We start from the raw sequence: 26,726 nt of genomic DNA on the forward strand, positions 1-26,726 counted from the left end.
TAGAGGAATGTAGGCTACAACATTTCAACCCAGATTTGCTGTTCGGCAAGTACAAAAGAGAAGAGAGAATTCTTAAAAACGGTTAAACATGTAACATATCTTTTTCACATCAGACAGTATAACTTGTCATAACTAGTAAGCCATTCTAGTGAGCCAACATGCAAAACAGACATTTTGCACAGAAGACATATTGACATGTCAGGAATAAAACTAATGATGGCTGAATGTGTTTAGTTGCTTCAGTTTCAGGGTCCTGGTATGGTGGGTGTTTGCGTACTGTCACACTGTCATTGCTTACTGGAACACCTGAATAGAGCAGAACCATTGTTAATGTTATTATATAATAACAACTGTGTTTTACCTACCCTGACAAGTAAAACTTTCTGCCATGGAAAATGTCTGTTGATCTTTCTGTACAGGGAATTCGCCATTTTTGAAATAACAAGTAATGGCTACTGCCTTTTAATGTTAATGTTTTTAGCTCAACCTTCAATGTCCGTCTGAATAGCATCAGGCCCATGAGACAGTTAAATCCTCTGCTTCCTTTGAAGTTCAGTTTGACATTTTCATGGTACAAACAGGTCTGAATGAGAAGCTTATCTCTCCCTGCAGGTTGTGGAGCCCTATATGGAGGACCAATCAGTAGTTGTTGACAGTGGGCTCTTGTCTCTTTTCACTACATGCCTGAGCTTTGTTTGTGCACAAGAATCATAGGTACAACACAAAGCTTTATATCAAAGTGTCCTAAAGAGCTAATTAGTGACAAAGTTGCTGATGTCACCACCCTTTAAAAACATGTTTCCAGAGAGTCTGAACAGCATACAGATGCAGAGACAGAGATGGAGTGCAGTGCTTTCCCCGCACTGACTTTGATAGTTCTCCTCCTCAGCTGGACTTGCTATGCTGTGGAGGATACAGAGACGCTATCCTGCCCAGAAAACCAGCAGGGTTTTAATGGTTCCTGTTACGAGTTTGTGGCTCTGGAGCGATCCTTCCTTGATGCCCAGGAATGGTGTGAGCGAGATGGAGGACACCTAGTCTTCATCCTGAACGATGAAGCCCAGCAGTTCCTTCAGAAGAACCTGGAGCCAGAGAAGGACTGGTGGCTTGGGATAGCACCTGCAGCTCTAAACCTCACGCTTGACTCTGAGGGTGAGAGTGCATGTGGCAAAATAGATACTGCAAGACCTCTACTGCTTTTGTATAGATTTGTAGTGCGTTGACTTGTATTTGGGTGCTATAATATAGTTCTGCTTGGTTCAAAACTGTCACAGGTGGAAAGTTTTATTCATAAATCCCAATACATTTTAGTGGAACCTACTCTTTCAATATCTAACATTTAAGTGCTTTTCTGCATACTGTATATGAACAACTAATTTGATATTTCTGACCAGTGATCTCAACTTTAAGTGTTTAATGTAAGAAATGAAGACATTATCACCTCAGCTGCTATCTCATTATCCAGCTTAGACGTCCATTGTAAAGATTTGTTTGTTTACTGGCACATTTGGATATCTCCCTCAAACAGCACCTGTAATGAGAGATATTTCTGATTCACTGGAACTTGTCAAAAGGCTTGCTGCCAAGTGGCCTGATTTACAAATGGGTCTTTATTTCCCTTCACAGAGGATTGTCTTTATCACTCATTCACTCTGTCATCGGCTAAATCTATTGCTTTGTTGACAAATTTTTTTCTAAATTGCATCTTAACAATTAGCTTGCAAAAATAAAATAAGATAAAATAGATAAAAAAGAGATAGTAGTAACATTGCTTGAATACCAGAAATCAAAATAAAAGTTTAATCAAATTATTTTTGTCCTTTTCCCCAGGTTCCCTTGCATGGCTGGATGGCACAGATATCGACTACAGTAACTGGGTGAACACTCCAGATTCACAAGCAGCCTGTGGACACATCCTGAGACATTCAGGCTTTCAGTGGGAAGCCACAGCAAACTGTGGCCAGGAACTCAACTTCATCTGCCAGTTCGGTATGCACTCCTAAATGAATCAGCACTTGGCATTAAGCTTGTGTTGCTTTTGCTTGCCTTATATAATTCTTGATTTTTTAAATTTTTTTTAGATTCTGGAAGATCTGTCGCATGTGATGGCCAAAATATTACATTGCAATGTGGCCCTGATCAGGTTATACACATTAAAGACAGCTTCTATGGTCGAAAAACAATTCATTACTGCCGATCCAAACTTACAGATGAGCCCACACCTTCCCCGGAGAAGTGCAGCTGGGTAGATGTGACAGATTCTGTAAGAGGTATTATGAATTTTTATTAGTGATATTTTCCTTACCATAACATGTCAATTGTAGATCCAGTATGTATTAAATTCTGCAAACATAATAATGGCTAAAATATGATAGTGGATAAAATATGAGCATTATGGAAACACCTAGAAGAATAAATTTAAAAGGGTGAAAATTAAACAATGTCTTGTTCTTAAACCTAAAAAGACAAATAGTTGCAAGGTTTCACTCAGACTGAGAATAATCCCGATAATCTGCAAGAAATGGTCCTGCACTTACTGTATGTGTCATTTTAGCCCTCTGCCACGGACTGCAGACTTGCCTGCCTCCAGTGAATATGAGTTCTTTCGGTGAACCTTGTCCTGCACTGGGAAGTTACCTGTCTGTAGAGTACCACTGCGAACTTGGTCAGATGCACACTTTATCCTTTTTCTTTCTACTATACATAGACATTTCCTCTGTGCAACAGATTGAATGATATAACTCAATATTTAATGTTGTCACAATGCCATTGAGGTTGTCAGCCTATATTGTGCGCATATACTGTATGCTTTATGTTCCTCGTTCTGTGACTCAACCAGTTTTCTTATCCTTGACCCTTCATCTACTTTGCCATCATAATTGTTTGATTTTGAAATTATTGAAGCAATATTTCAAAGATTCAAATTAACAGTGTGGTCTCCTCTCAGGATTCCAGCTATTGATGAGTACAGTGGATGCTGTTTATGGTAATATCACCATCTCTGTGAAGTGGCTTCTTCACCCATTTCAGGGGAACTTATCATGCACACTGAATATGGGAGATGGTCATATTGTTGATCCATTCAGCCATACAGAAGAGTGAGAACATTTCTGCAGCACATTCAACCAGATAGACAGATAGATAGACAGACAGATAGACTGATTGATTGATAGATGTTTTTTCATTCATTTGTTGTGTTTATGTAACTGTATTTAAGATTTTTACCTCACCTGTTTCACAGGATGGAGAGCACTGTGACGCATACATTTAGCCATCCTGGTGTTTTTATGGTCGTGGCGGAGTGTAATACCAGTGACCGACATGCTACAGCTCAGAAAGCCATTACCATTCAGGAGCCTGTCGGAGAGATTACTGTGATCAAGTGCTATAGCAGCAATGTGTCAACAGATGGCACTAAATGCAATGCACTTTATGTCAGCCCTGTTCAAATTCAAGTTATGGTAGAGGCAGGTGAGTCATTATGATGCTGTGGGTAATAAATGCTTCTAATTAACCACATCTAAAACAAGAATAATAATAATAACTTGATTATCTTATTTGTTGTTAATAGGTACAGATATTTCCTACACAATTCAGAAGGAAGACAGTTTTGTTGCAAACTCATCAGTGGAAAGAGGGATCACACCCCACAACATTACACTGAGTGCAAGTGTGGTGGAGAACCTTGGTCACGGCTGCCACAACCTGACTCTAACTGCATCTAACAAGGTCACAGCCCACACAGTGTCCACTGACCTGGAGCTGTGTCTGCTTGAGCCCGTTGAGGGCCTGCAGGCCTCACTTATATCGGAGGAGGGCAAGTGTCCAGACTCCAATGATCTCGTCATTGGTGTTTCATTAGAGCGAGGGGCTCCTGAGTACGTTCTCTTCAATCTCACAGGAACCAAGGACACTTTCTTTGAGACCAGAGACATGCTCAATAGTAGTTTACATGCTTATACATTCTCCAGTCCATTGGAAGGTACTTAAAGATTAAGCTGTGCTGTAATTAAATGAAAATAATTTTACTACTGTATGTAAATGTGCTCAACATGCTGAAATATAAACTCTTTTGGTAAAGGATTGTTAAAAGTGAGAGTACGAGCCATGAATGCCTTTTCTGCCTCTGATGTGGATGTGGACTTAGAGAGCGTACTCAAGGCTTGCCAGAATTACTCTGACTTTTCACCAAACAAACATGAAAATATGGTATGTAGACAATTTGTGTCAAATCAATAATGATGTGTGAACAGATGATATGTTTTGCCCAACATCAGAGCTTATTGCAGCTCAATTACTTGTTTTTATCTACAGACAGATCACATCAGTGTTGACAACTCTACTGGCTTGAAAATAATAGCTACGCCAGACACTTTGGTTGACTACAATCAGAGTGTCACACTGAAGGTAAATGGAACTGAGTCATTACCCAGCAAAGGACTTGCGTTTGAATGGACATGCAGTAAGTATTACTGTATGTTGACCACAGAGCATTTTAAAGGCATTTTCAGCAGTTAAGCTAAAGTAATTACAGCAGGTGAAAACAAACAACATGAAAACAAGTCTAACAGTATCCACATTTCTGAAGGCAGGATATCATTACATGTTAACAACAAATACAGAATCTCTAAAAGCCTGATCATAGCTTGGACATTATCCCCCCTGTTATGTTGCGGGTCAAAGTGACCCATGAACATAACTGCTTTAAATGAGTTATGAACATAACAGGAGGGTTCCCTCCTGTTATGTTCATTTCTTCATATCAAATATTTGTCTCATTTAAAGCAGTTATGTTCGTGGGTCAATTTGACCCGCAACATAACAGGAGGGCTAGGGCACATGTGAACTCACTCACTAACTCAAACATTCAAATATATGCTTGTCTCTGAGGTTTTAGTTGGTGGTGTTCTTGTTATTTTGTTCATCCTCTATAAATCCATGGTATTTGTAAGTTAATGCAACAGCAATCTCTTTATCATTGAAGTACTATTGTAAACTTCAGCCTCTGCTTCTTTCCATACAGAAGGAAACTGCAAGTGCAGAAATGAAACAAAGGATGAAACCCATGTTGTTGAAAAAGACTGCCTCCCAGATCTCTTTGAAATGTTCAAATACACTTTAACTGTGCAGAAAACAACCTGGTTTAGAAAATGGGTTGACCTTGCTTCAGTTTCAAAATGTATCACTGTTGTTCCAAATGAATTCACAGATGTCACCATCAGGTACAATCAGACCCTTTATAATAATTGCATAAATATGGCCAAAATAAATACTCCGCTCAGACTTAGATGTGTTGGAATAAGTTGTAGTTATACTGTATACTTACATTTATTTTTCCAGTTGTGATAACTGTTCTTCGATCAATGTGAACGACCACATAAAGCTAAGACTGAGCTGTGTGACAGCTTGCCCAGATGTAGTTTGGTATATTGAAGACCCCAGACCTTTGACAGTGAGTCTGGAACAACACTTAACTGAATTTAAACTGTGGCATGGGAGAATTATGTGTCAAACAAGTATTAACCAATGAATTTTTTCCCAGGGCAACCTTGAAGAATGTTACTCCGATGCAGGAAAGAGGCCACTTATTGAGAAGCAGGATGGCAACACTGAATATGTTGTACACAGCCAACACCTAAAAGTTTCAAGGGACACATTGCACAACATAAACGTGATTGCTTATGGTGTGTTTTCATCCTATAGTCTGGCATAAATTTAAAAATGAATATTAAATTAAGATTACTGATTAAATTTGAATGAAAAAACTACTAAATACACACTGTCATTTAAAGAAACTGATATACTAATTTAAAAATGTATGTTTTTTTTTCTTTTTTCAGGCAAGAAAGAGCCAGGATTTGCCAGATACACACTTCCACTGCCAATCCCCCACACACCCTCATGTAGCATCTCTCCACCATCAGGAACAGTTCTTGATGCATTCGACATTACCTGCACACCAAGCTCTTTCTGCTCAGCAGGCTGTTTTTATTGCTTCCAAACCAACACAGGTAAGAATGTTTTGCTCTTTAGTTCATTCAGAAAACATAGATCAACGTGTTAAAAGGCGGTGAGCTTGACATGGCTACAGGTTGGCGTAGTTAAGACATGATGCACATGGAGCATGTTAGCCTAGTTCTTGGATTGTTTCAGAAGTGTAGACGAATTTTTAAAAAGTCAAATTTGCTCATTTACACAGTTGATACATAATGTTTTGTCTATTTGTTGCACATTAAATGAAGCCTCATACTGTATATGAGCCAAAAAAAATGTCAAGAGAATCTGGTTCACCATTGCTAAAATATCCTTTGCTCTAAATATTTGTGCCTGAGATTAATTTTGATGCTTTGCCCACTTAACAATTTATATGCAGATATATAATTTAGAAATCACCCCAACAGTTTTACTACATTGTCTCATTTCTCATTAAGGCATACATCTGCGCTGCAGTAATACAAATGAAGTAAAATCTGTCTTCCTGCCTCTCGGTGATAAGAACAACGATTACAGTTTATCTGTTGTGGTGACTGTGAAAAATGAATATGAGAAAGCCAACTCAACTGTCACAACTCAGGTTTGTTTGCTAGTTATCATGTATCTTACAGGTTCTCCACTTAATGTAAAGAACTTTCAGTATTTTTGGTTAACTGTATATTCCTGAAGGTACGGAAAAGCAACTCCAGTACCTCCGTGGAGGCTCTCAACTCTGCAGTGGAAGACACTGTCACTCAGTTAGAGCAGCAAGGTCTGCTTTCTGGTGAGACGCTCGGACAAATATTTACTTCAGTTTCTGAAATGCTGAATACAGAAACTGATGAAGATGAGAAAGATGCCAGGACTAAGGTAACACAGCACATTTGATGGTGAAACAGTGGAGTCTAATAGTTTGCTGTTGTGTTACTTGCAAGGCTTACAACTTGTATTGTGGTTGAGTGGAAAGCACCACATTATTAATCAGTACTTCCTTTCCTTTTAGCTCAGAGAGCAAATGCTGACAAAAATGACCACAGTGCTGCTGGATTCCCCCACTAACTCAACTCAGGAAGTGCAAGCGACAGCCAGAGCTGTTGCTGGACTGACCCAGCGCTCAGACGAGCTCAGTGTTGCTGCTCAAGTACTGTACAGTACTTTAGATCAGTTCAGCAGTATCCTCAAAAAACCTGCTCATGCTAGTTTTGAATTATTGGGTGCTATCTACAAATGTTCATTTTGTTCAGGATACATAAAGGAAGTGCTTGTAAATAGGCCATCCCAATACTTGATACATATTTGCAGTAACTATAAATAATATGCACAATATTTTATAAGTACATTTACATCATAAATACAATTACATGCTATATGGGTTGATTCGAGTCTAAATATTTACGGGTAGAACAGATTTTAACATTAAGATGAGGAGAGAATCATCAATGCTGCAGGTATAAATGACATCTTAAGACCACTGTGTCATTGTTTTAAGCTATTGATAGCTAACATTTTGTGAGAACTACCCTTCCTGAAACTTTGTAAACTCAGAAGTAAACAAAATCAGTTCATTAATAATAGTGTTACATGTTCAGCAGCTGTTTTCAAACTTGGACACAGTCAAGTCTGATCTTTTCTGTTTTCTGTTTCCTCTCCAGGAAGAAGCGAGTTCATTGTTGGTAGACCTCAGCTCCTCCCTCAACACTATTAGTATTAACCACGATGATGAGGATGATGCAGAAGTTGTGGTAGCAGCTACCCCAATAGTTGAAGCAGCCAGTAATATTTTGAATGTCTCATCAAATGTAAGGAAGACGAAGAGACTGAAATTGTTTAGTATTTTTTCCTCAGATTTTGATATTTGCTAAACAGATATGTTTTCTTCAGAAAAAAGTCTCAGATTTTCTTTTGACTGGGATAAACAATGTTCAGAGTGCTTTGCTGAATAATAAAAAGCTGAATGGAGACCCTGCCATCATTGATTCTGGCCAGATCAGTGTATATGTCAACAGGTAGGAGATAACTAACACCGATTTGCACTCAAGAATAAACTGGTATTTGCTGAAAGCCAGAAAACTAATGAATGCTTTATCCGCAGAGTCTCTCCAGAAACTATGCAGATGCTGGACATAAATGCACAGAAGGAAAGCTCATCTAGATTCTCGTTCCCTAGACTCCCCGAGGATGTTGTTTCTCCAGAGGAACATGTGGATGTGAGAGTAAGTGTGTGTACAGTGAAGGGAAATGCAAACAAGACAGATTTAGGTGCACAGTGAATTTAAAATGTGAATGCAGTCATCACATCAACATATTGTGCTAATGGCCCTTTACATGTGTGTTATATTTGTAGAACCAGTGGTGGAAAGTAACAAAGTGTATTTACTCAAGTACTGTACTTAATTACAATTTTGAGGTATTTGTATTTTACTTGAGTATTTTCATTTTGTGCTACTTCATGCTTTGAATTCACTACATTTTAGAGGCAAATATAGGGGTTTGTTAGTACGTCTTCTACCACTGGGTAGAACTCTCTGCTGGTCAGTATAAGGTATGGCTTCCCTTATTGTGCATCATTTATGATGGACCAATTAAAGGCAACAGTAAACAAGTTAATTTCTCATAAATACTGAATTGTCTATTTGGATCAGTTGCAAATTTGCCAACGTACCTTTAATGCTTCCTCCCTCTTCAGTCAACACTGTAGGAATGCTAAATAGAATATAAAGGACAGAAGCAGTTTTTGTCAACATTTAGTTAAAATCTGATACTATCTACAACTATGAAACCAACAGAAAATTGTCAACAAAAAATCAGGTTTGATCTCTGTCCTTGTAATTATTCAAATTTAATTGTAAGTATTGTTTACTATTTACTGTCTTTTGAACTTGCATTTTTATTAGTTGCATTAGTTTGTATATCAACATACTGTATGCCGACCTCCTTCTAGATGATGAGTTTTGAGAAGAACCCATATTCTTGGAAGGAGGAAAACATTACAGGAACTGTAGGATCCGTCTCTCTCACCCGAGTGAATGGCACTGTCATTCCTGTTCACAACTTACCTGAGGAGATAGAGGTAATCTTTGTTTTACAGATGCTTTTTAGTTACTTTGCTTTGGATAATATTGTAGCTTGTTCATTGTATTGTTTTTCTGGGGTTTCAGATTCTCCTACCAAGGCTTGACATTGGCCAAGGGAACAGCACAGTCTTTGACCTTGCCAATTACAGCACAGTAATAATTGACGTTCCCTCACCGGATGTAACACTGGTGCTGAAAATGGTGCCATCTGAAAACATTTCTTTCATACTATTCCTGGGAAGTAAAGATTACCCAAGTGATGAGAATTACGTGGCAAAGACTCTGGTCCCTCTGGAGAATTCCAAAGAAGGTAAAAGTAAAGTAATCAGATTTACTTTTTGGGGTGAGTTTATGTCTGACAGATGCATTACAGTGTCATTTGATCTTCATTGACTGTTGAGTGCTGCCTTTTTTCCTGACATTTATATGGAGTGTATGGAGAATATACAAAACATTTTTTTTTTTAAGGCAGAGCACCCAGCTGTGTTTCACTGCAGGAGGAGCACACATGCTCCATCTTATGACCAGGATGCATTACAGTTTACCACAAATGCAACACAATATTTCCACAGGAACAACTGACACATGAAGTAGCAAGTAGAACCAAATCAACTAGGTTTCTTTATTGTAGCTGACAGACTGTTCAGAACCAATCCCTGTACTGACCAATGTGTAGCTATAAACTACCATGTGAATTAACAACATGTCTGTAATCAAGACACGGGTGTAAGCCTGCATCTTGTGTTTTTGTGCCTCTCATTATAACATAGAGGAAAAATATACCTGGGTGCTGAGTCCCAGAGACAGAACAGGGGATGCTGGAGTACACTATCTTGTTATAAAGCCTATTGTAGAGCCAGGCATCAAATCCATCAATGCCAGTGTCACTGTCACTACCATTGCTGCCCAGTGCAAATACTGGAATGGAACAGAGTCTTCTTGGAGTGAAGATGGCTGCAGGGTGAGTAAAACAATAACGCACATCCCCAGTGGGTGCCTCAATACTTACTTGAAAAGTGAGCTGTGAAGTTTCACTAGCTGTTTTTCTCTTTTTGCAGGTTGGTCCACTCACCACATCTTTGGTCACTCAGTGCTTCTGCAACCATTTAACCTTATTTGGCAGCTCTTTCTTTGTCATGCCAAACCTGGTGGATGTGTCACGCACTGCTGAACTTTTTGCCACATTCACTAACAATCCTGTGGTGGTGTGTTTTGTGGGAGCCATCTTTGTGGCATATCTCCTAGTGGTTATATGGGCACACAGAAAAGACATCCAGGACTCAGCCAAGGTGATTCTCAGTAAAGACTTTTACCACATTGTATTGTTGATGTGAAATGCCAGACTATTTAGCAAGTCTAATTCAGACTGTTCTGCTTACATGTACAGTATATCATGAAATCTTTAAAGTATCAGCACCACAGGAAAAAAATCCTGTTACAAGCTCTTGCTTTGAAATATCAAATGGAAACATGACTCTAATTGGCTTGTTTATAATGGGTCAGTGGAACAAACTGTGTAAGTTCATTCTATGTTTTGGCTACAACCATCAGTTCAACTGAAAGAACAATTAAGTACAGTATTTTCAAAGTAAAAACTCATATCAGTGCTATGTAATTTAATGCACCGATTTTTTAAAATCCTTAAAAGCTGTTTCTTTCACTCACTGGTAGGTTAAGATAACAGTGCTTGAGGATAATGACCCCTTGGCTGAGTACCGTTATATGCTGCATATCAGCACCGGGCATCGGCATGGAGCCTCCACCTCCGCTCAGGTCAGTGATGTCTGTTAAAACTCAGGAACTCACAGAAATGAAACCTGTTAGATGTTTCTGTTGCACAACATTTATGACTCTTACACCCTCTGGGAGTCTCTGCCCATCTTGATTGACTTTCTTTTTTTGTCTAAGGTGACAATAATGGTGCTGGGTACAGAGGGAGAAAGTGAGCCCCACCACCTGACAGACCCTGAGAAGCCTGTGTTTGAGAGGGGTGGGGTGGACATGTTTCTGCTGACCACACACTTTTCTCTTGGAGATTTGCAGAGCATAAGATTGTGGCATGACAACTCAGGAGATCACCCTGCATGGTATGAGTTAGAGGACAAGGCTCTCTTGTGACAACAAAGATAACTAATGTTAAACTTGACTTTGTATCGTTATTATGAGTACAGCAGATAATTAGTAATGTTATGTTCAGGTATGTCAACAAAGTGATGATGCAGGATCTGGAGACTGGTCAGAAATGGCATTTTCTGTGTAATTCCTGGCTGGCTGTAGATGTGGGAGAGTGCAGTCTTGACAAGGTTTTCCCAGTAGCCACAGAAATGGATTTGAAGAGGTTTAGGTGAGTCCTGCCATGCATCCATTAAAGCCATGAAATTAAACTTAATTCCATATCATGTACCCTTTCATTTAACCAATCCCTACGTTTCTTCCACACCTTCCAGTAACCTGTTCTTCATGAAGACAGCCAAGGATTTCCGTGATGGCCATATCTGGTTCTCAGTTATTAGTCGGCCTCCTTGTAGCACCTTCACACGTGTCCAGCGAGTGTCTTGCTGTTTTTCTCTTCTGCTGTGCACCATGCTGACCAGCATCATGTTTTGGGGCATCCCTACAGACCCCTCTGAGCAGACCATGGACCTCGGTAGGTAACACAGTATAAATTATTCAAAGCTTTCAAGAAAGTACAGGCTGCATTTGATTAAGCCAATAAGGTGTGACATATGATCATTTCACTTCACAAGAGAATACTTTCAAACCACTTGTTTAAAGCCCCCACAAACAAACTTTAATTCTTCCCATACAAACATAGAAACAATGTGATTATACTTGGTTATCTTTTGAAATGTCTGCAAACAATATTTGTACTGGGTTTTTACAATGAACCTTTGCAAGGCAATGACCTGGGACGGGGAAAGTGTATATGGTGATTATAAGATGAGTATCTGTGCATTCTGTGCAGATATGCATTCATGTATCCAAAATAATGAAAAGCCACTAAAAGAGTAACTGAAAGGACCGCTCTTTTTGTTTGCAGGTCACATTGAATTCACCTGGCAACAGGTTATGATCGGAGTTCAAAGTTCAATCATCATGTTTCCCATCAATCTCCTTATCGTGAGTATCTTTAGAAATACTCGTCCTCGAGAGAAAACTGCCAAAACAGATGCGTCTAAACAGGGGAAGACTGGTCGAGTTGCTCCCTCACAGACTTCTTCCCCGCAGAAGGAGGTGAAGGACATCACACCAGACACTGTGATCAAGGTGAGGTCACAGCTATCCGTATTATAACTTAAAATAATACCCTCTCGTTCTCTGTGTCTGACAAGCTTGACATGTTTCTTCATTAGGACATAAAGAGAATTGCTCAGTCACTCTCAAAGACTATGAAAAGTCCACTCCCACATCTGGAGCTCCATCCTGGTCAACAGACAGACATCAACACACTGCTGTCTCTGGTGGAGGACATCATCAGACAGCAGAACCGAGCAGCTGGAGACTTCTACACAGATGCCTTCAAAAGGGATCGCTCTATTACCCTCAGCTTAGGTTCAGTCAATCTACAAGGTAAACCCCACCATTTCTTTACAATGATCTTGATATATTTTAGATTTTTATTGGCTGGTCCATTTGGAGAAAAACATAAATCAATGAGTAAATTAATATAATGGTCTTTTTAAAAAATATATGCACACATTTATAAATAAATGTATTCATATCAAAGGTAAATATAATGCATTGTCTTCTGTTTGTTTGCTTAAAATTTATTTTCTCTGAATTTATTGTTATTCAGCAGTAATTTCCTCATGACTTAATTACATTTATCTTTGATTTGCAGATTATTTAGTACTATGATTTTTTATGTCAGTTACAGATTATAGAGTTTTCAATCAAACGAAATTAATAATGCCACAACCACAGGAAAAATCCTGCAAAATTGAAAAATAAATTATCTTGATGGAAAATGTAATTCCTCTGAATTGGTGAAATATAAATATGTTTATTTCTGTTCCTGATTGAGAACTTTAAATTGATTTCTTTGTTGAAATATTAGAGTAATGCATTTGACCTCCTAGCTGACTTATACTGATATTTGCATGGACAGAAGACTGTGTGTGGGGCAGCCCTGAGAAGACTGCAAATGAAGTTCACAAGAAGAGCAACAACAGCCGGTACCTGTACAGGCAACTGCGTCACGTCGAGAAAGAGCTGGATCTGTTGGGACCTTGTCGTTTTCCAAACTCAGACAGCTACAACAGAGCTATGCAACAAGTTCAAGGAATGAAGGGTCTTCTGGAGTACCACCTGCCTTCGTCCATCCTGGATGGAGACCATTTCAACCGCAGCCCCAGTCCAGAGGGAAGCATCAATGTGGATGCTAACAAGAAGTGTTGTCAAGGAGGGTTGCCATGGTGGTTTACGTTTGTTGGCTGGATACTGGTGATTGCAACCAGCGGTGTGTCAGGATACTTCACCATGATGTATGGGCTGACTTACGGGAAAGGCCGCTCTATAAGTTGGCTTATCTCCATGGGGGTCTCCTTCTTTGAGAGCCTCTTTATAACACAGCCCCTGAAGGTGAGGCATGATAACAATATAAGGGGGGAACTATAAATATTACACTGCAGACAAGCAGGCTTTAGTTGGAGAGTTCTTGAGCAGACTTTTAAAATGATAAATTAATCATTGTAAAATTTTTATTATTTTAATAATTAAATATAAATTTTTATTTGGCCTATTTATTGAGAGTCTTTTTCAGTTAGTTATATTGTCTAATATAATGTCATTTAATAAATTGCTTTAATAACATTTGCAAAATGGTCCAGGTCCCAGCACTAAAGGAATATACAGTGATTCTAATGAAGTCCTCTGGTACTCAAGTCTGAAAATCTCCTGTCACAGGTTCTCGGTTTTGCTGCATTCTTTGCTCTTGTTCTGAAGAAAGTTGACCAGGAGGAGTTTGGAGAGCCTCAGATAGACGAGAATTTCAGACACCCAGGCATGGTTTCTTCTCTTTTCCTGTTTTTGTTTAATAGCTTTGTATGAAAAATCCCTAACACATAAGAACAATATTACTTCTTCAGATGATCCTGATGCAGTGCGGGCAGCAAGAAGAGACAGCACATGCAGTTTCTATCAGCCGCCAGCTCCCGTTGACATTGAGAAGATGAGAAACAACATGATTAAAGAGCAGAAAGTCTTTGCCCTCATAAGGGAGATTCTTGGTAGGAGAACCACTTAATAATATATCAAGACAGGAAGCAGGATAGTACAGTTTGAAACACTGATGTAAGAAATGCTTTTGTGATGCAGTCTACATTGGATTTATGTGGATGTTGCTCCTGGTGGCATATGGTCAGAGGGACCCCAATGCTTACTTTCTGACCCAACACATTCGACAGAGCTTCAGCAAAGGGATCTCAGAAAGTATGAGTATACAGGATGTGTTTAACTGGTCAAACACAACTCTGCTGAACAACCTGTTTGGAGAACATCCAGGTGAATATGCTGTGAAATCATTAACTGTACTTACAACTGCTTTGCATGATTCCCCTTTAAAATTAGCTAATTTTTGTCTGCTTATGAAAAACAGCAAAACACATGCACATTTTTTTATTTAAGAGTTCATTTGATAGCTAAAATAAGCTTGTTGTTAGTTTTGGCTTCAGTTGCCTGATGGTAATTTTGGTCCTTATACATATTTTAAAGCTCTTTGTTTTTGTGCAGTATGCCAGCATATTCAAATTTAGAAGTTGGACTACACATTAAAATGTATTGACACCACTCCTGTGGGTCCCAGTACCAACAGTATATTGATGCCAGTGGCATCATGGAATCCAGTATTTTTCAATATTTCATGTCATGAAGCCATAACAGTGTAAAAAGGAGTATGGAGTAATTTCAGTCATGACCACAGCTGAAACTTATGTGAAATCTGAATGTGCCAAATAAAAAAACTACAAAAAGACATAGAACAGTTGACAAGTTTTACTGATCTTTCCTTTATACCGCATGTTTATTTTTGTTAACTTAATATCTATCACAGGATTTATTACAGATGGAAACTCAAAGCTGGTAGCTAACGCACGTCTCCGCCAAGTGAGGGTAAAGGAAAACTCCTGCCATGTTGCCCGCTCGATGCGGCAGTCTGTGCAAGACTGTCATAGTTCATACTCGTGGGAGATGGAGGACATGGGCTGGTACGGTCCAGGCTGGAGCCACTCGGTGGGAGGTGAGGTGAACACCTCACTGAACCCTCACAGCCCATGGATGTACCAGTCCCAGAGTAAACTGAGGACCTACCCTGTCTGGGGCAGTGTGATGCTCTACAGAGGAGGAGGATTTATGGTGGACCTGGGGCCAAATTTAGAAAAATCCAGAAGGTAGGCATTTTAATACATCAATGGTATCTATGAACATTAGGTCATCTGAAGTATAAAGATGTTTAGTGTTGAAAGGATATGTTAGTTGACTGGTAGAAAGTTACTGATAATCATTTTAATAACCTTCTATTGTTTTATTGTAGGTAATTCTATGTATCTGTAAATCTATTGTCAACATGATTCAAGCAGAAATACTAAACATTCCCTAATTCCAACCTTTCAGATGTCAGGATTTACTGCATTACTTCGTTTTGTGTGATTGTAAATGGAATATCTTTGGGTTTTGGACTGTTGGTCAGAAATAAGACATTGGATGGCATCACTTTGTCCTACAGACAAGTGACAAGTGAAAGAAAAAGCCAACATGAAGTGTCTTAGTGAGGTGTTGGGCCCCCACGTGCCACCATAATAGCTTTGGTGCACCTTGGCATTGAGTCTCTGAACTATTCTGAAGGAATGAACACTGTGTTTTGCTGACGGTGGTGGAGATGCTGTCTAACACGTCAGTCCAAAACCTCCCATAGGTGTTCAACTGGGTTGAGATCTGGTAACTGTGAAAGTCAGAGCACATGACTCACATACTCATCAAACCATTCAATGACCTGCTTGTGCCCTGTGGATGAAGGCACCACTTGTCTGGTCAGGTTTTTCCTTTAGTTTGTCATAGGGCTGTAACTGACAACTAGCTGACATTTTATAAACTAAACAATAGTTTGATCATATATTTGGCAGATTAATAGAAGAAACAGATAAATAATAATACATAATTGTTAGCTGTTTCTAAGAATAGACAATGTATTTGCATTTGTCCTTATTTTGTGGTGTTTTATAGATGAAACTAAAATCAGATTATCAAAAAAAAAATTATCAAAAGATTATTCAGTGATAGAAACAATTGTTAGCAACAGCCCTAACAATAATAAGGAGATAATATAACAGCATAATTTAGCAACAGTTTATTCAATGACAAAATTCACATTGATTTGGTTTAACATATAAATACAGTTTATTTAAATTCATAAATGTGTTATTATGTGCTTATTCTTGTTGTGTTGCTGTGGTGCTTCAGTAATGCTGATTCAGGGTTGGCCTTTTTGTGACTTTAGGAAAGAACTGTTTGTCCTGAGTCATATTTTAAGGCATAACATGTATAAATCATATTATTTATTTGTGTCTATGTTCTACAGTTCCCTCCAGTACTTGTATGAGAACACCTGGTTTGATGTATACACACAAGCAATCTTTGTTGAGTTCACTGTGTACAATGCCAACGTCAACCTCTTCTGCATTGTCACACTCATGCTGGAGACCGCAGCCACAGGTATGTTCAGCTACTTTGTGAGAGCTGCACAGAAACTTGGTTGTTATAAGAATCATGTTGTCTGTGACATTATGATTCTCCCAGGGGCCTTCCAGTTCCACAGTGAGCTTCAGAGTGTACGTCTTTACCAGTCCACCGGTGGCCTACACATCTTTGTCATGGCCTCTGAAGCCATCTACTTCCTCTTCATCCTCTATTACATGTTTGTCCAGGTGTATATTCATAATCCTTACTTTACTCCCATTGCTAGTAATAATACATCATATGGTTATTTACCTGAACACTTGGCATGGGCTTCCTCTTGTGTCCTGACAGGGAAAGCTGATGAAGCAGCAGAAATGGGCTTATTTCAAATGTAAATGGAACCTGCTTGAGTTGTCCATCATCATTCTCAGCTGGAGCGCGTTATCTGTCTTCATCAAAAGGACTTTACTGGGGAAGCAGGATATGGACTTTTACCAGAAAAACAGAGACCAGTAAGCAATAGGAAAAACACAGCCTATGCAAGTATATAGTCAAAGATCTTGTCTTAACCTTGGTATGAGAAAGTTTTACTAAGGTAATGCATTTTGTTTATTTGCTCAATCTGTCTGTACTACTACTAGTACATCCTCTCAGCAGTACAAAGCCTTCCACTCTGTTTCACCAGTACACAAACAACTACACTTTAAAAAAATTGTTCTAATAAACAATAAACCACTGTCCAAGTCGACACTTGAGTCAAATTTGGAGAAATTCCCTAAAGGTGTTTCTGACATATTACGTTCAAAACAATGGAACAAACACAAGTCACAGTGACATTGTCCTTTGACCTTTCTCCACCAAAATCTAATCATCATGGAGACTTGTGCCAAATTTGAATGAATTCCTTCAAGGAATTCCTGAGATATTGCATTCACAAGAATGGACCGTACAGACGGACGGACGGACAGACAACTTTAAAACATAATGCCTCTAACTGTGGCAGCCACTGCTGTGAGGGCATAGCAATTCTGTATTCTTTAGGGAAGGGAAAATATGTATATTGCTGACCAGAAACTCTGTATTGTGCAAATAGGATTCTTCATTAAGTTGTTAAAACAAGGCTCGTTCTCATGTTTTGTCTCCAGATATGTCAATTTCCATGAGACGGCCAAGGCTGATGCAGTGCTGGGGTATCTGATCGCCTTCCTGGTATTGTTAGCTACAGTCAAACTGTGGCACCTGCTGAGACTGAACCCCAAGCTGCACATGATCACAGCCACACTGCAACGAGCCTGGAATGATATTTCAGGCTTCCTGGTGGTCATCACCATCATGTTTCTGGCGTACTCTATTGCTGTGAGGAGTTTCCCACACATAACATGAACATGCTCCTGGAGTCACTCATTTCCTTCCTTCTTTATTTATGTCTTTGTAAAATAGAATTCATCCAAAAGGTGGTTATTAACATAGAGATCAACTTTCTTCTTTACAGTCTAACCTGATGTATGGCTGGAAGCTGTACTCCTATCGGACTCTGCTCGATGCCACACTGACCATGGTCAGCCTGCAGCTTGGCATTTTTAACTATGAAGAGGTTAGTATGAGTCTGTTTTTAACTGTACCACAGCAGGTAAAGACAGCTGGCACTTCTTCTTTAGTGTATTTCTTCTTCCTCATCCTTCAGGTTCTGAATTATAATCCAGTGCTTGGTGCTTTCCTCATCGGTTCCTGCATTGTGTTCATGACCTTTGTGGTGCTAAACCTCTTCATCTCTGTCATCCTGGTGGCATTCAGCGAGGAGCAAATACATCACAAGGTAAATGAATACTGCTGATGTCAGTGTCTGTTTGTCCTTGCAGGCAACTGTGAGCACCATCTGAAAAGTTATTGTAAATGTGTTGTAGAAGAAGTGAGGCCTTAACATCACATAGTCTCAGATGACTTGATAATCAACGAGTTATACATATTACTTCCTGTTTTACAGCCATCAGAAGAGGAAGAGATTGTGGACCTCATGCTGATGAAACTCTGCAGTTTGTTTGGACTCAGATTTAATAAACAAGGGAGCGACAGTCTGACTGAGAGGCCAGGTGTTCCTTCTGCTTCTAATAATCAACTCTCGACAATATCTTCTAAAAGTATTCATGAGGGCTGATGCACTAAACAGACATTCAACATTATAAGGCCTCCAGAATGCTCTGTGTCAGCTGTTGCTTGCCATAGCTTGCTTATTTTATTCAAATCATCATGTTGTTGCTTTGTAGCTGAATATTGACCCCTTTTTGCTGAAGACCTATCACTATTGTACTGAAACTGAAGCACTGAGAAAAAGTAGGAGCTGATTATAATCTTCATGTTATCCACCGAGGAATTGTATTTACAGTAGGCTACAATATATTTTGTTAAACAAACTTGTGTTTCTGTGATTAAATCTTGTACAATCTACTTTTGTTTCTTAAAATCATTATCCATCCATACTAGTAAAACATTGTGTTTGCTTCATTCTGATTGTTCGGATAAAACAGTTTTTGATTCAGCTGTAAAACAGTGTAGCCTATTTAATGTGTTTATACAGTATGTGTAATTTAATTTAGCACATAACAAGTGACTTGACAACTATAATTAGACTTTCATTTCATCATTTTTATGTAATAGTAAGTATGCTTATAAAAATGAGGACATGCATTAGTACAAACGGTACAAAGGTCATATATTCCCTAAGAAAATCTGTGGTTAGTGAAGAGAAAAAAGGAAACAAACAATTTTAATAGTAAAATTGTAATGATTTCTTTTTAAATCATTAATAACCCCAACGTGTTTTTTTTTACCTATTGCGTCATCGTTGTGGGCGTGGCTCCCGGAGCTAGGGGCTCAGCTCGTCCACTGACAACAAACGTGCGTCGTAGCTGGACCGAGGAGGGACTCAGCAGGCAGTAAACCAGTTAGAACGGCTGGGTTAAGTTAGTGACTGCGCTGGTCTGATAATAAGTTTAAGGTTTTGCCAGTTACAGAGAAAGTAATATCGCTCGGCAACTTCAGGTTGTGTCAGACTGAGGGTGTCCGGTTTCCTCGCTGAGGGACTGCGATGACCTCTGATTTTATCTCCATTTTCAGTGATGACCTCGGCCTGAATTTTCCCAGACCGTTGCACCCTAAAGGTAATTGCGCTTTGTTTTGTTTGCTTATGTTTTATTGTCTTGTAGTTTGTGTATTTGTTCGTGACGTTCGTGCACGCCCCCTCCAGTGCCATTCATCTGTAAAGTACTGCCTGTCACATGCCCCTACTGTTTGGAGTTTTGAACCTGTGTAGCTACAAAAGCCCTTGGTGTCCTTCAGTTTCTATTTCAGGTTGTGTTTATATAGATTCTGCATGCACACCAGTCAGACCAGTTTGCTTTCTCTCTGCCAGCTGAAAAGCCGCCCAGTCTGTTTTGTGTGGGTTTTTTGAATAGGCCACCAATTATCCCTGCACCCCACCCCACGGTCCCCTGAAGGGGGCGCTAGTGCGCTCATTCACATGAACCAACAGTATGGGAGCTTCAGGTAGATTAACTGAACTGAACTCATAAGACCAGGTCTGGAAAAAAGAACTCCAAGGGATGTCCAGGTCATTGTCCTGACTAAAAAATAATCAGCTAATGGTATATCAGCTGACATTTACTAACTATCTGTGACCAAGACACTTTATGTACTGAGTAGGATATATTACAGTTGAAAAAATTAACTACACAGTTTTTACAGTACTGTATATATATCTTTTGCATTATATCCTGCATTTTTTGTTATATAACAGCTAATATACAGTATGTGCCCATACTGATTAGTAAATATTATTGTTCAGGCTCCACTTTATAATGATGTCAGGGTTTGTGATGCTGTGTGTCACCACTGTAACCAGATGCTGAAATCCAACAGTACAGTACTTAGGCTTACTAACGACAACCCCTTGTGTCCTTATTGCAAACATGATCTGGTAACTCAAGTTGCTCCAGGAAGTATTTAGACAAATCTACATACAATAACCTATAACAACAAAGTGAAAACTTCTTCTTTTTTTTTTGGTGCTAATTAAAAAAAAAATCTTTCATTCATGATTGTGCTCAGACCCATAATTTACTACTATGTAGAAGCCCCTTTGGCAGCAGTTATTTATGTCTGCTTAGTTCAGTATCTACAAGCTTAACACACCTGGATTTGGGCAGTTTATCCCATTCTCCTTGACAGATCCTCTCAAGCTCTGTCACATTGGATGGGACATGTCTGTGAACTGCCACCTCCTGGTTTCTCTCCTGGTTTAAGTCTGGGCTTTGGCTGGGTTACTCAAGAAGAGAGACTTGTACCAAAGCCACTCTAATGGTGTCTTGGCTGTGCTTCAGGTCATTGTCATGCTGAAAAGTGAACTGTCACCCCAGTCTCAGGTCTTGTACACTCTGCAGTGGGTTTTCTTCAAGGACCTCTCTGTATTTGGCTGCATTCATCCTCCTCTCAGTTCTGGCCAGTCTCCCTGTCCCATAGGACGATGCAGCCACCAGTAGCGTTGGTGATGAGTGTTGGTGTTCACCAGGAATAAGGCTTGGTGTTCTGCCCAGAGTTAATTTTCTGTCTCAGCCGACCAGAGAATCCTTTTCCTCATGCTCTCAGAGTCCTTTAAATGCACCAGTGTCTTCTGTCTAGACACTCTACCATAAAGGCCTGACTGATGAAGAGCTGCCGAGATGGTTGTCCTCTCAGCAGAATCTCCATCTCTGCTGAGGGCTTCTGAAGTTCTGTTAGAGTGACTGTTGTGTTGTTGGTCACCACCTTGACCAAGGTTCTTTTTGACCAGTTACTCAGTGTGGTTGAGTGACCAACTCTAGAAAGAGTCCCAGTGGTTTCAAACTTCTTCCATTTCACAGTTATGGAGGCCACTGTGCTCCTGGGAATACAAAGCTTTAGAAATGGTTTTATCCCTGGTCCTGATCTATTCCACAACACAGCTTTAATCATGGATCTCTATAGAGAGTTCGTTGGACTTCATATATTGGTTTTTGTCCTGACACACACTGTGAATTGGGGGACCTTATACATACAGATGTGTGTCTTTCTAAACCATGTCCAGTCATTTCAGTTTGCCTCAGGCAGGCTCCAGTCATAATCACAACTTGGAGTACACAGTAAAGCAATTTATTATTTAATTCACAATATTCTATATTGATACATTTAATTTGACTTTTGACTCATCAGAAAGCCTTTCATCATTTCTTGTGCACCATATAAATCCACTAAAATTCCTCAAAGATCTAGATGAATATTAACATGTTCTTTAGTCTTTTTTGTTTACTTACTAATCACACTGTGGTGTATTTGTGTTAGTGTGGTTGATTTGGCTGTGTGGGAAAGGTAAATTTAGTTATGCGTCTTGCCAGCAATGTCAACTCTTCCCCTGGTTGTGTGAAGGGCTGCCCTTTTGTTGAAAAGAAAAATCCCATTGAACATTTAATTCCTCAGCTTTTCAGTATTGTCAAGTCATACCATGTACCTGGATAAAGAGGAACGTTTCTCTATGTGCAGAACACAGAGTAGATGGTGTGTGCAGCTTTGAGGATTTATTTCTGCTCATTCCCTGGGTTGTTTTGTCAGTTAGGCTGTTTTTCCTAAAGCTACAATGGGCAGCTAAATTGTGATGAGGAACACATTTTAAACATGCGAGTAGTCCAAGGAATACCAAGGAAAAACATTTCATAGCAATAGCACTCAGGATAGGAATGCTAGTTTGACTATCTTTTGTGGTTTGTAGTGGAATCCCATCAGTTCTATTAAACCAGGTAAACAACTGTACGACCACACATCTCCACATAGGGTTTTTTTTTTTATTGACACCCACCAAAACCTGTTCAATCATTAACTCTGTGGCTGCTCTGTGTGTACACTTGGGCTTAAACTGCACTCTTTTAATATTGACTCTGCTGTGCTAAGCAAACCAAGCGGCATGCCCTTAAAAATACGTGATTACCCAGAAGGCTTGTTGATATGTAATGATGAAAGAAGAATTGCTGTAGTGGGAAACATCTGGAAAATAAAGACGTGTATGTAGAGTTTCTTTTTTCATAAACACATCATTAAGTGGAATCTGAATCCAAATCTCTGTTTAGAACAGAAAATAAAGATGAGACTATATGTTCTCTTACTGTTTATTGACATAATGATTGTGAAGTCTTGTCGGCATTATCATGTGCTGTAGAGAAAGTGTTATGTTGTCAACCAAAACATTCACCTGCTTAATACCAATGCCAACCTGTTCTGCATGTGCCTGGTGTGGTTTCTCTTGGTTAGTTGCCAGGTGTCACAGAGGAAGCAACCATATGATCATGCCTGACATTGTATTGGTCCTAGTATTTGGCCTCTGCTCTTTGGTCTTTGTTTCCACTTTTGAAAAAATATTGTGAATTGTTAATAGTACCTGATCTTCTTGTAGGGTCCACGATGGACATTTGGATCTGGCCTTTAGACTCCACTGTCATCCACGAACACTATACTGGAGTATTGTCAAATCAACAATGCCTCTATGTAGAGTGCATCCCCCTGCTTACTGTTCAAACACTCTTGTTCTTCAAAACAAAAATGTCAGAAAAATATAAGGGGGTGTGAATATTTTTCGTGCCCACTGTGTATATATATATATATATATATGTATAGATAGATAGATGGATGTAATTAGTAGACTATCCTAGTAAAATAAATAAAATATTTGACAGATTAGTTAATGTATATATTAAAGATTGCAGACATTACAATTTATTTTAGTGATACTGATGTTTTGGTGACATTAATGCTACACTGTGTGTCACCATTTGTGGGTGTTATATCCTTTGCTTCAAGACACATCTTTGGACCATGGTGTTACAGTTGACAGGTTTCTGTGTACTATGTAAAGCACGTTTATTGATTTATAATATGCAGTGAAGTTTTCAGCAAACTCATAAAACCTAAAAACAGTTTGTTGCTCATTTTTCCCTTGTGCCAAACACTTTGTTTTTGTTAGAAAAGTAAGATACCTCTCATTGGCCTGTTTTAGGTTAGCAGGATCGTTGTGTTCAAGCAGTGCAAGTGGATTTTTGTTTTTGTTTCAAAGCAGCCACAAACACATATCAGCTGTTGAATGGAATTCATTTTCATATATGATAGAGGTGTTGGTGTTTTTTTTTTATATTTTCAGTGGCATCCTCTCAGCTTTAGGAAATCTTCTGTCTCAGATTTTGGAGGCAAGAAAAAACGCCAGAAATGGGGGCCCAGTCACTGAGATTGACACAGCTGGAGCTGCACGCTATGCAATTTATGGGTGAGACTTTATACCAGGGGTGGCCAATTCCAATCCTCGAGGGCCATCTTATCTATATATGTGCCGGGATCTACCATATTTATCCCTATTCAGCACAGGAACAGGCTCTAAGTACAAGATCAATAGAGGCCAGGGTCTACCATACCAGGCAGGACCCCAGGTGCAGGCAGTGCAAAGATGCCCCTGAGACAATCCAGCACATAACAGCAGGATGCAAGATGCTAGCAGGCAGGGCATACATGGAACGCCACAACCAAGTGGCTGGCATAGTGTACAGAAACATCTGTGTCGAGTACAGTCCCAAAGTCAAAAAAATGGGATGCACCTCCAAAGGTGGTTGAGAATGACCAAGCTAAGATCCTGTGGCACTTCCACATACAAACTGACAAACTGGTAATGGCCAACCAACTGGACATAGTGGTGGTGGACAAACAGCAGAAGAAGGCCGTAGTGATAGATGTAGCAATCCCAAGTGATAGCAACAGGAACATTGGGGGCTGTGACCCCCAAACTGGGAGAGTGGCTCCAACAGATCCCAGGAACAACATCTGAGATCTCAGTCCAGAAGAGTGCAGTCCTAGGAACAGATAAGATACTGCACAGGACCCTCAAGCTCCCAGGCCTCTGGTAGAGGACTCGAGCTTGAAGGAAGGAATAAAGGTATCTGACATTGATATTGTAGTGCAGTTGCCTTCACAGGCCTGGGGAGAGATAAAGATATATTTTAAGATTTCTTTAGACAGTCTCTGTTTAATCTAAATGAAGACTGCATGACACCTAATGCTTTTGTTTTCAGTCATCTTTTGGAGGATTTCTCATACCCTTATGTGAAAAGCCCAAAGCACCTCTGAGATGCAACATCCAGCCCATGTGTTTCAAAGACATTATATATTAAGTGTAGTGAATCAGTCTTTTCATTGGCACACAAGAAGGAGCAGTTAAGGTGTCAGGATCCCATATCTACAAACCTTGTCAAGAACATAAGAGAAAGATAAGAGAAGAAAGAGTACCTGAACACTGACACATTTAAACTTAGTTTATTAAAACTTTGTTTTGAATGCTTTGTTAAGAAAATTAATGTGCATGCAAGGTCCTAACCAGATACGTATGTGAGGCCCAGTCTGTCTATATTTAAACCACAAATAATACAAAGAAGATTTATAGACCAACCAAACACATGCTTATTTTACACTATAGTGTTTTACACGTACACTGAGCCACCTCACACCAGAGCACCAACTTCTGTAATTCAATAGTCCAGCCTTACAACACATATACGCAAATCCTGTTTCTGTGAAGCTTATCATATGCAGTTTTGGTTGAGACACTGCCAGAGAACTGCCTTTCGTCTTTGTGGTGGCTCAATGTTGTGGTTGTGTATTGTTTGATTTGTAATGGACTAAAATAAGCTTCTAACATAGTTGACCTTTAACACCTGTACTGACTCTTCTCACTCTCTCACAATCCCTGGTTACCCTCTATTCATTCCACTGTCAGACCTAACAGCTGTTACATCTTGATGGTAATGTGAGTTATGCTGGTCATGGACAGCTGTAATTATAGCTCAAGGTTAACATATAAAAGTGGAGGTGCATCCTTTTGCTGTTAGTGTTGTCATTCTGTTTGGTTCTGCGATACAGTATGGTTAAAAGTTGAGTATTTTGACAGCTATGGTGCAGGATACAGGCTGTCTCCACAGCAAACAAGGTCATTAAAACATTTTGTTATTATTAAGAGGAAAGGTGCAGCCTTGCAACAGTGATGATACAGTCGACGGTTTTAGCCATGATAAATCGAACATCAATTGCTCTTGCAGCAGCACCACACATAACATATAGATTCCTTCATCATGCAGTGTGGAATCAACAAAAAAACCCCAGCTGCATTTATGCAAAAAGGCTTGTCGATTTGCTAGAGTCATTGATAGTCTGTTTTGGATTATTGTCAAAATTTTGGGGTTACTAGCCTTCTACATGTCTGTTCATTTTGTTGAGTTCATGTTTCCCACTACCCCACTTAGAGATATAATGATATGATATCTGCCCTGAGGTTTTTCCCTCCTGCCATGAATGTTTTGAGACACAGAATAGCTACAGTCACTTGAGGTTTTGTTGCCCTTTAGGAGCTGGATCTGTCTTCATCGACTGCTTCTACCCTGCCACATCACATGGTTTCATTATAGAGGCTCACACAGAGAGGTACAGTATTTCATGACCTTTAGAAATGCTGAATACCTTTGGCATAAAGTAATCAAACCATCCATCCTACAGCCTAATGGCTGTGGTATCACAATATCCTGTGTTTTCATTCCTTTTTTTTTGAGTCATCTGCTGCTTCCTTCGTAGACTGGCAGGCCTGGAATGAACAGCGGCATTGGACCGTCTGATTTCCCCTTGCATCCTGTGATTGTTGGTATTTTTACTTGATGTCTTTGTTAAAAGTTTGATACTGAGAGAGATGCCTGATACAGTGAAGGCCACAAGAAATTTTATTGTTAAACTTAAATTCTCTCTGTTGAAAGAAGGAACACTGGTGGCAATGAATGGGGCATTAAGTCAACTGTATCCACACACAAAACCTTCATCTACAGAGTTTAAGCTCGGTTCAGCTCATTCTTATTTGATCCTTTGATTTATCTACTTTTTATTTATTTAAAAAGAAGCATCATTCAGTGCCTTTTGTATCTATTA

The 26,726-nt window shown here is 39.4% G+C and overlaps 2 protein-coding genes across 4 annotated transcripts in view; both read left to right on the forward strand.

Annotated features, from left to right (window-relative positions):
• Nucleotides 1–839: 839 nt before the first annotated feature.
• Nucleotides 840–19,100, forward strand: LOC109966189 (polycystic kidney disease protein 1-like 2). Its single transcript, XM_020610858.1, has 41 exons — nt 840–1,152; nt 1,831–1,989; nt 2,082–2,270; nt 2,555–2,665; nt 2,948–3,098; nt 3,242–3,471; nt 3,572–3,982; nt 4,082–4,209; nt 4,315–4,462; nt 5,024–5,222; nt 5,341–5,452; nt 5,543–5,684; nt 5,841–6,011; nt 6,432–6,574; nt 6,664–6,843; nt 6,977–7,114; nt 7,626–7,772; nt 7,855–7,979; nt 8,066–8,186; nt 8,915–9,043; nt 9,132–9,357; nt 9,818–10,008; nt 10,106–10,336; nt 10,719–10,820; nt 10,956–11,134; nt 11,245–11,391; nt 11,495–11,694; nt 12,088–12,314; nt 12,401–12,617; nt 13,156–13,628; nt 13,953–14,049; nt 14,135–14,275; nt 14,364–14,549; nt 15,097–15,433; nt 16,621–16,754; nt 16,839–16,966; nt 17,070–17,230; nt 17,864–18,074; nt 18,211–18,312; nt 18,403–18,534; nt 18,703–19,100. The coding sequence occupies exons 1-41, from the start codon at nt 840–842 to the stop codon at nt 18,871–18,873; spliced, it is 7,440 nt and encodes a 2,479-aa protein (XP_020466514.1). The 3' UTR covers nt 18,874–19,100.
• A 491-nt stretch (nt 19,101–19,591) lies between these two features.
• nfat5b (nuclear factor of activated T cells 5b) overlaps nt 19,592–26,726 on the forward strand; it is a 26,523-nt gene continuing 19,388 nt past the window's right edge. For 2 of the 3 annotated variants that reach the window (XM_020608917.1, XM_020608924.1), the window contains exon 1: nt 19,592–19,876. In XM_020608917.1, coding sequence (XP_020464573.1) covers nt 19,804–19,876 — 73 coding nt within the window. In that variant the 5' untranslated portion in view covers nt 19,592–19,803. Of the gene's footprint in view, nt 19,877–26,158; nt 26,235–26,726 lie in introns of all 3 variants that reach the window. The other variant, XM_020608932.1, reaches the window with a different exon arrangement.

Source organism: Monopterus albus, unplaced genomic scaffold (genome assembly GCF_001952655.1).
Source record: "Monopterus albus unplaced genomic scaffold, M_albus_1.0 scaffold4.1, whole genome shotgun sequence".
Lineage (NCBI taxonomy): Eukaryota > Metazoa > Chordata > Actinopteri > Synbranchiformes > Synbranchidae > Monopterus > Monopterus albus.

Bases quoted from the DNA above. Each gene is read 5' to 3' on its own strand.
- LOC109966189 (XM_020610858.1), top strand. From the start codon at position 840: ATGGAGTGCAGTGCTTTCCCCGCACTGACTTTGATAGTTCTCCTCCTC. The intron at 3,099-3,241 runs GTGAGAACATTT...CCTGTTTCACAG, and splicing joins CCATTCAGCCATACAGAAGA to GATGGAGAGCACTGTGACGC. The intron at 11,135-11,244 runs GTATGAGTTAGA...TGTTATGTTCAG, and splicing joins TCAGGAGATCACCCTGCATG to GTATGTCAACAAAGTGATGA.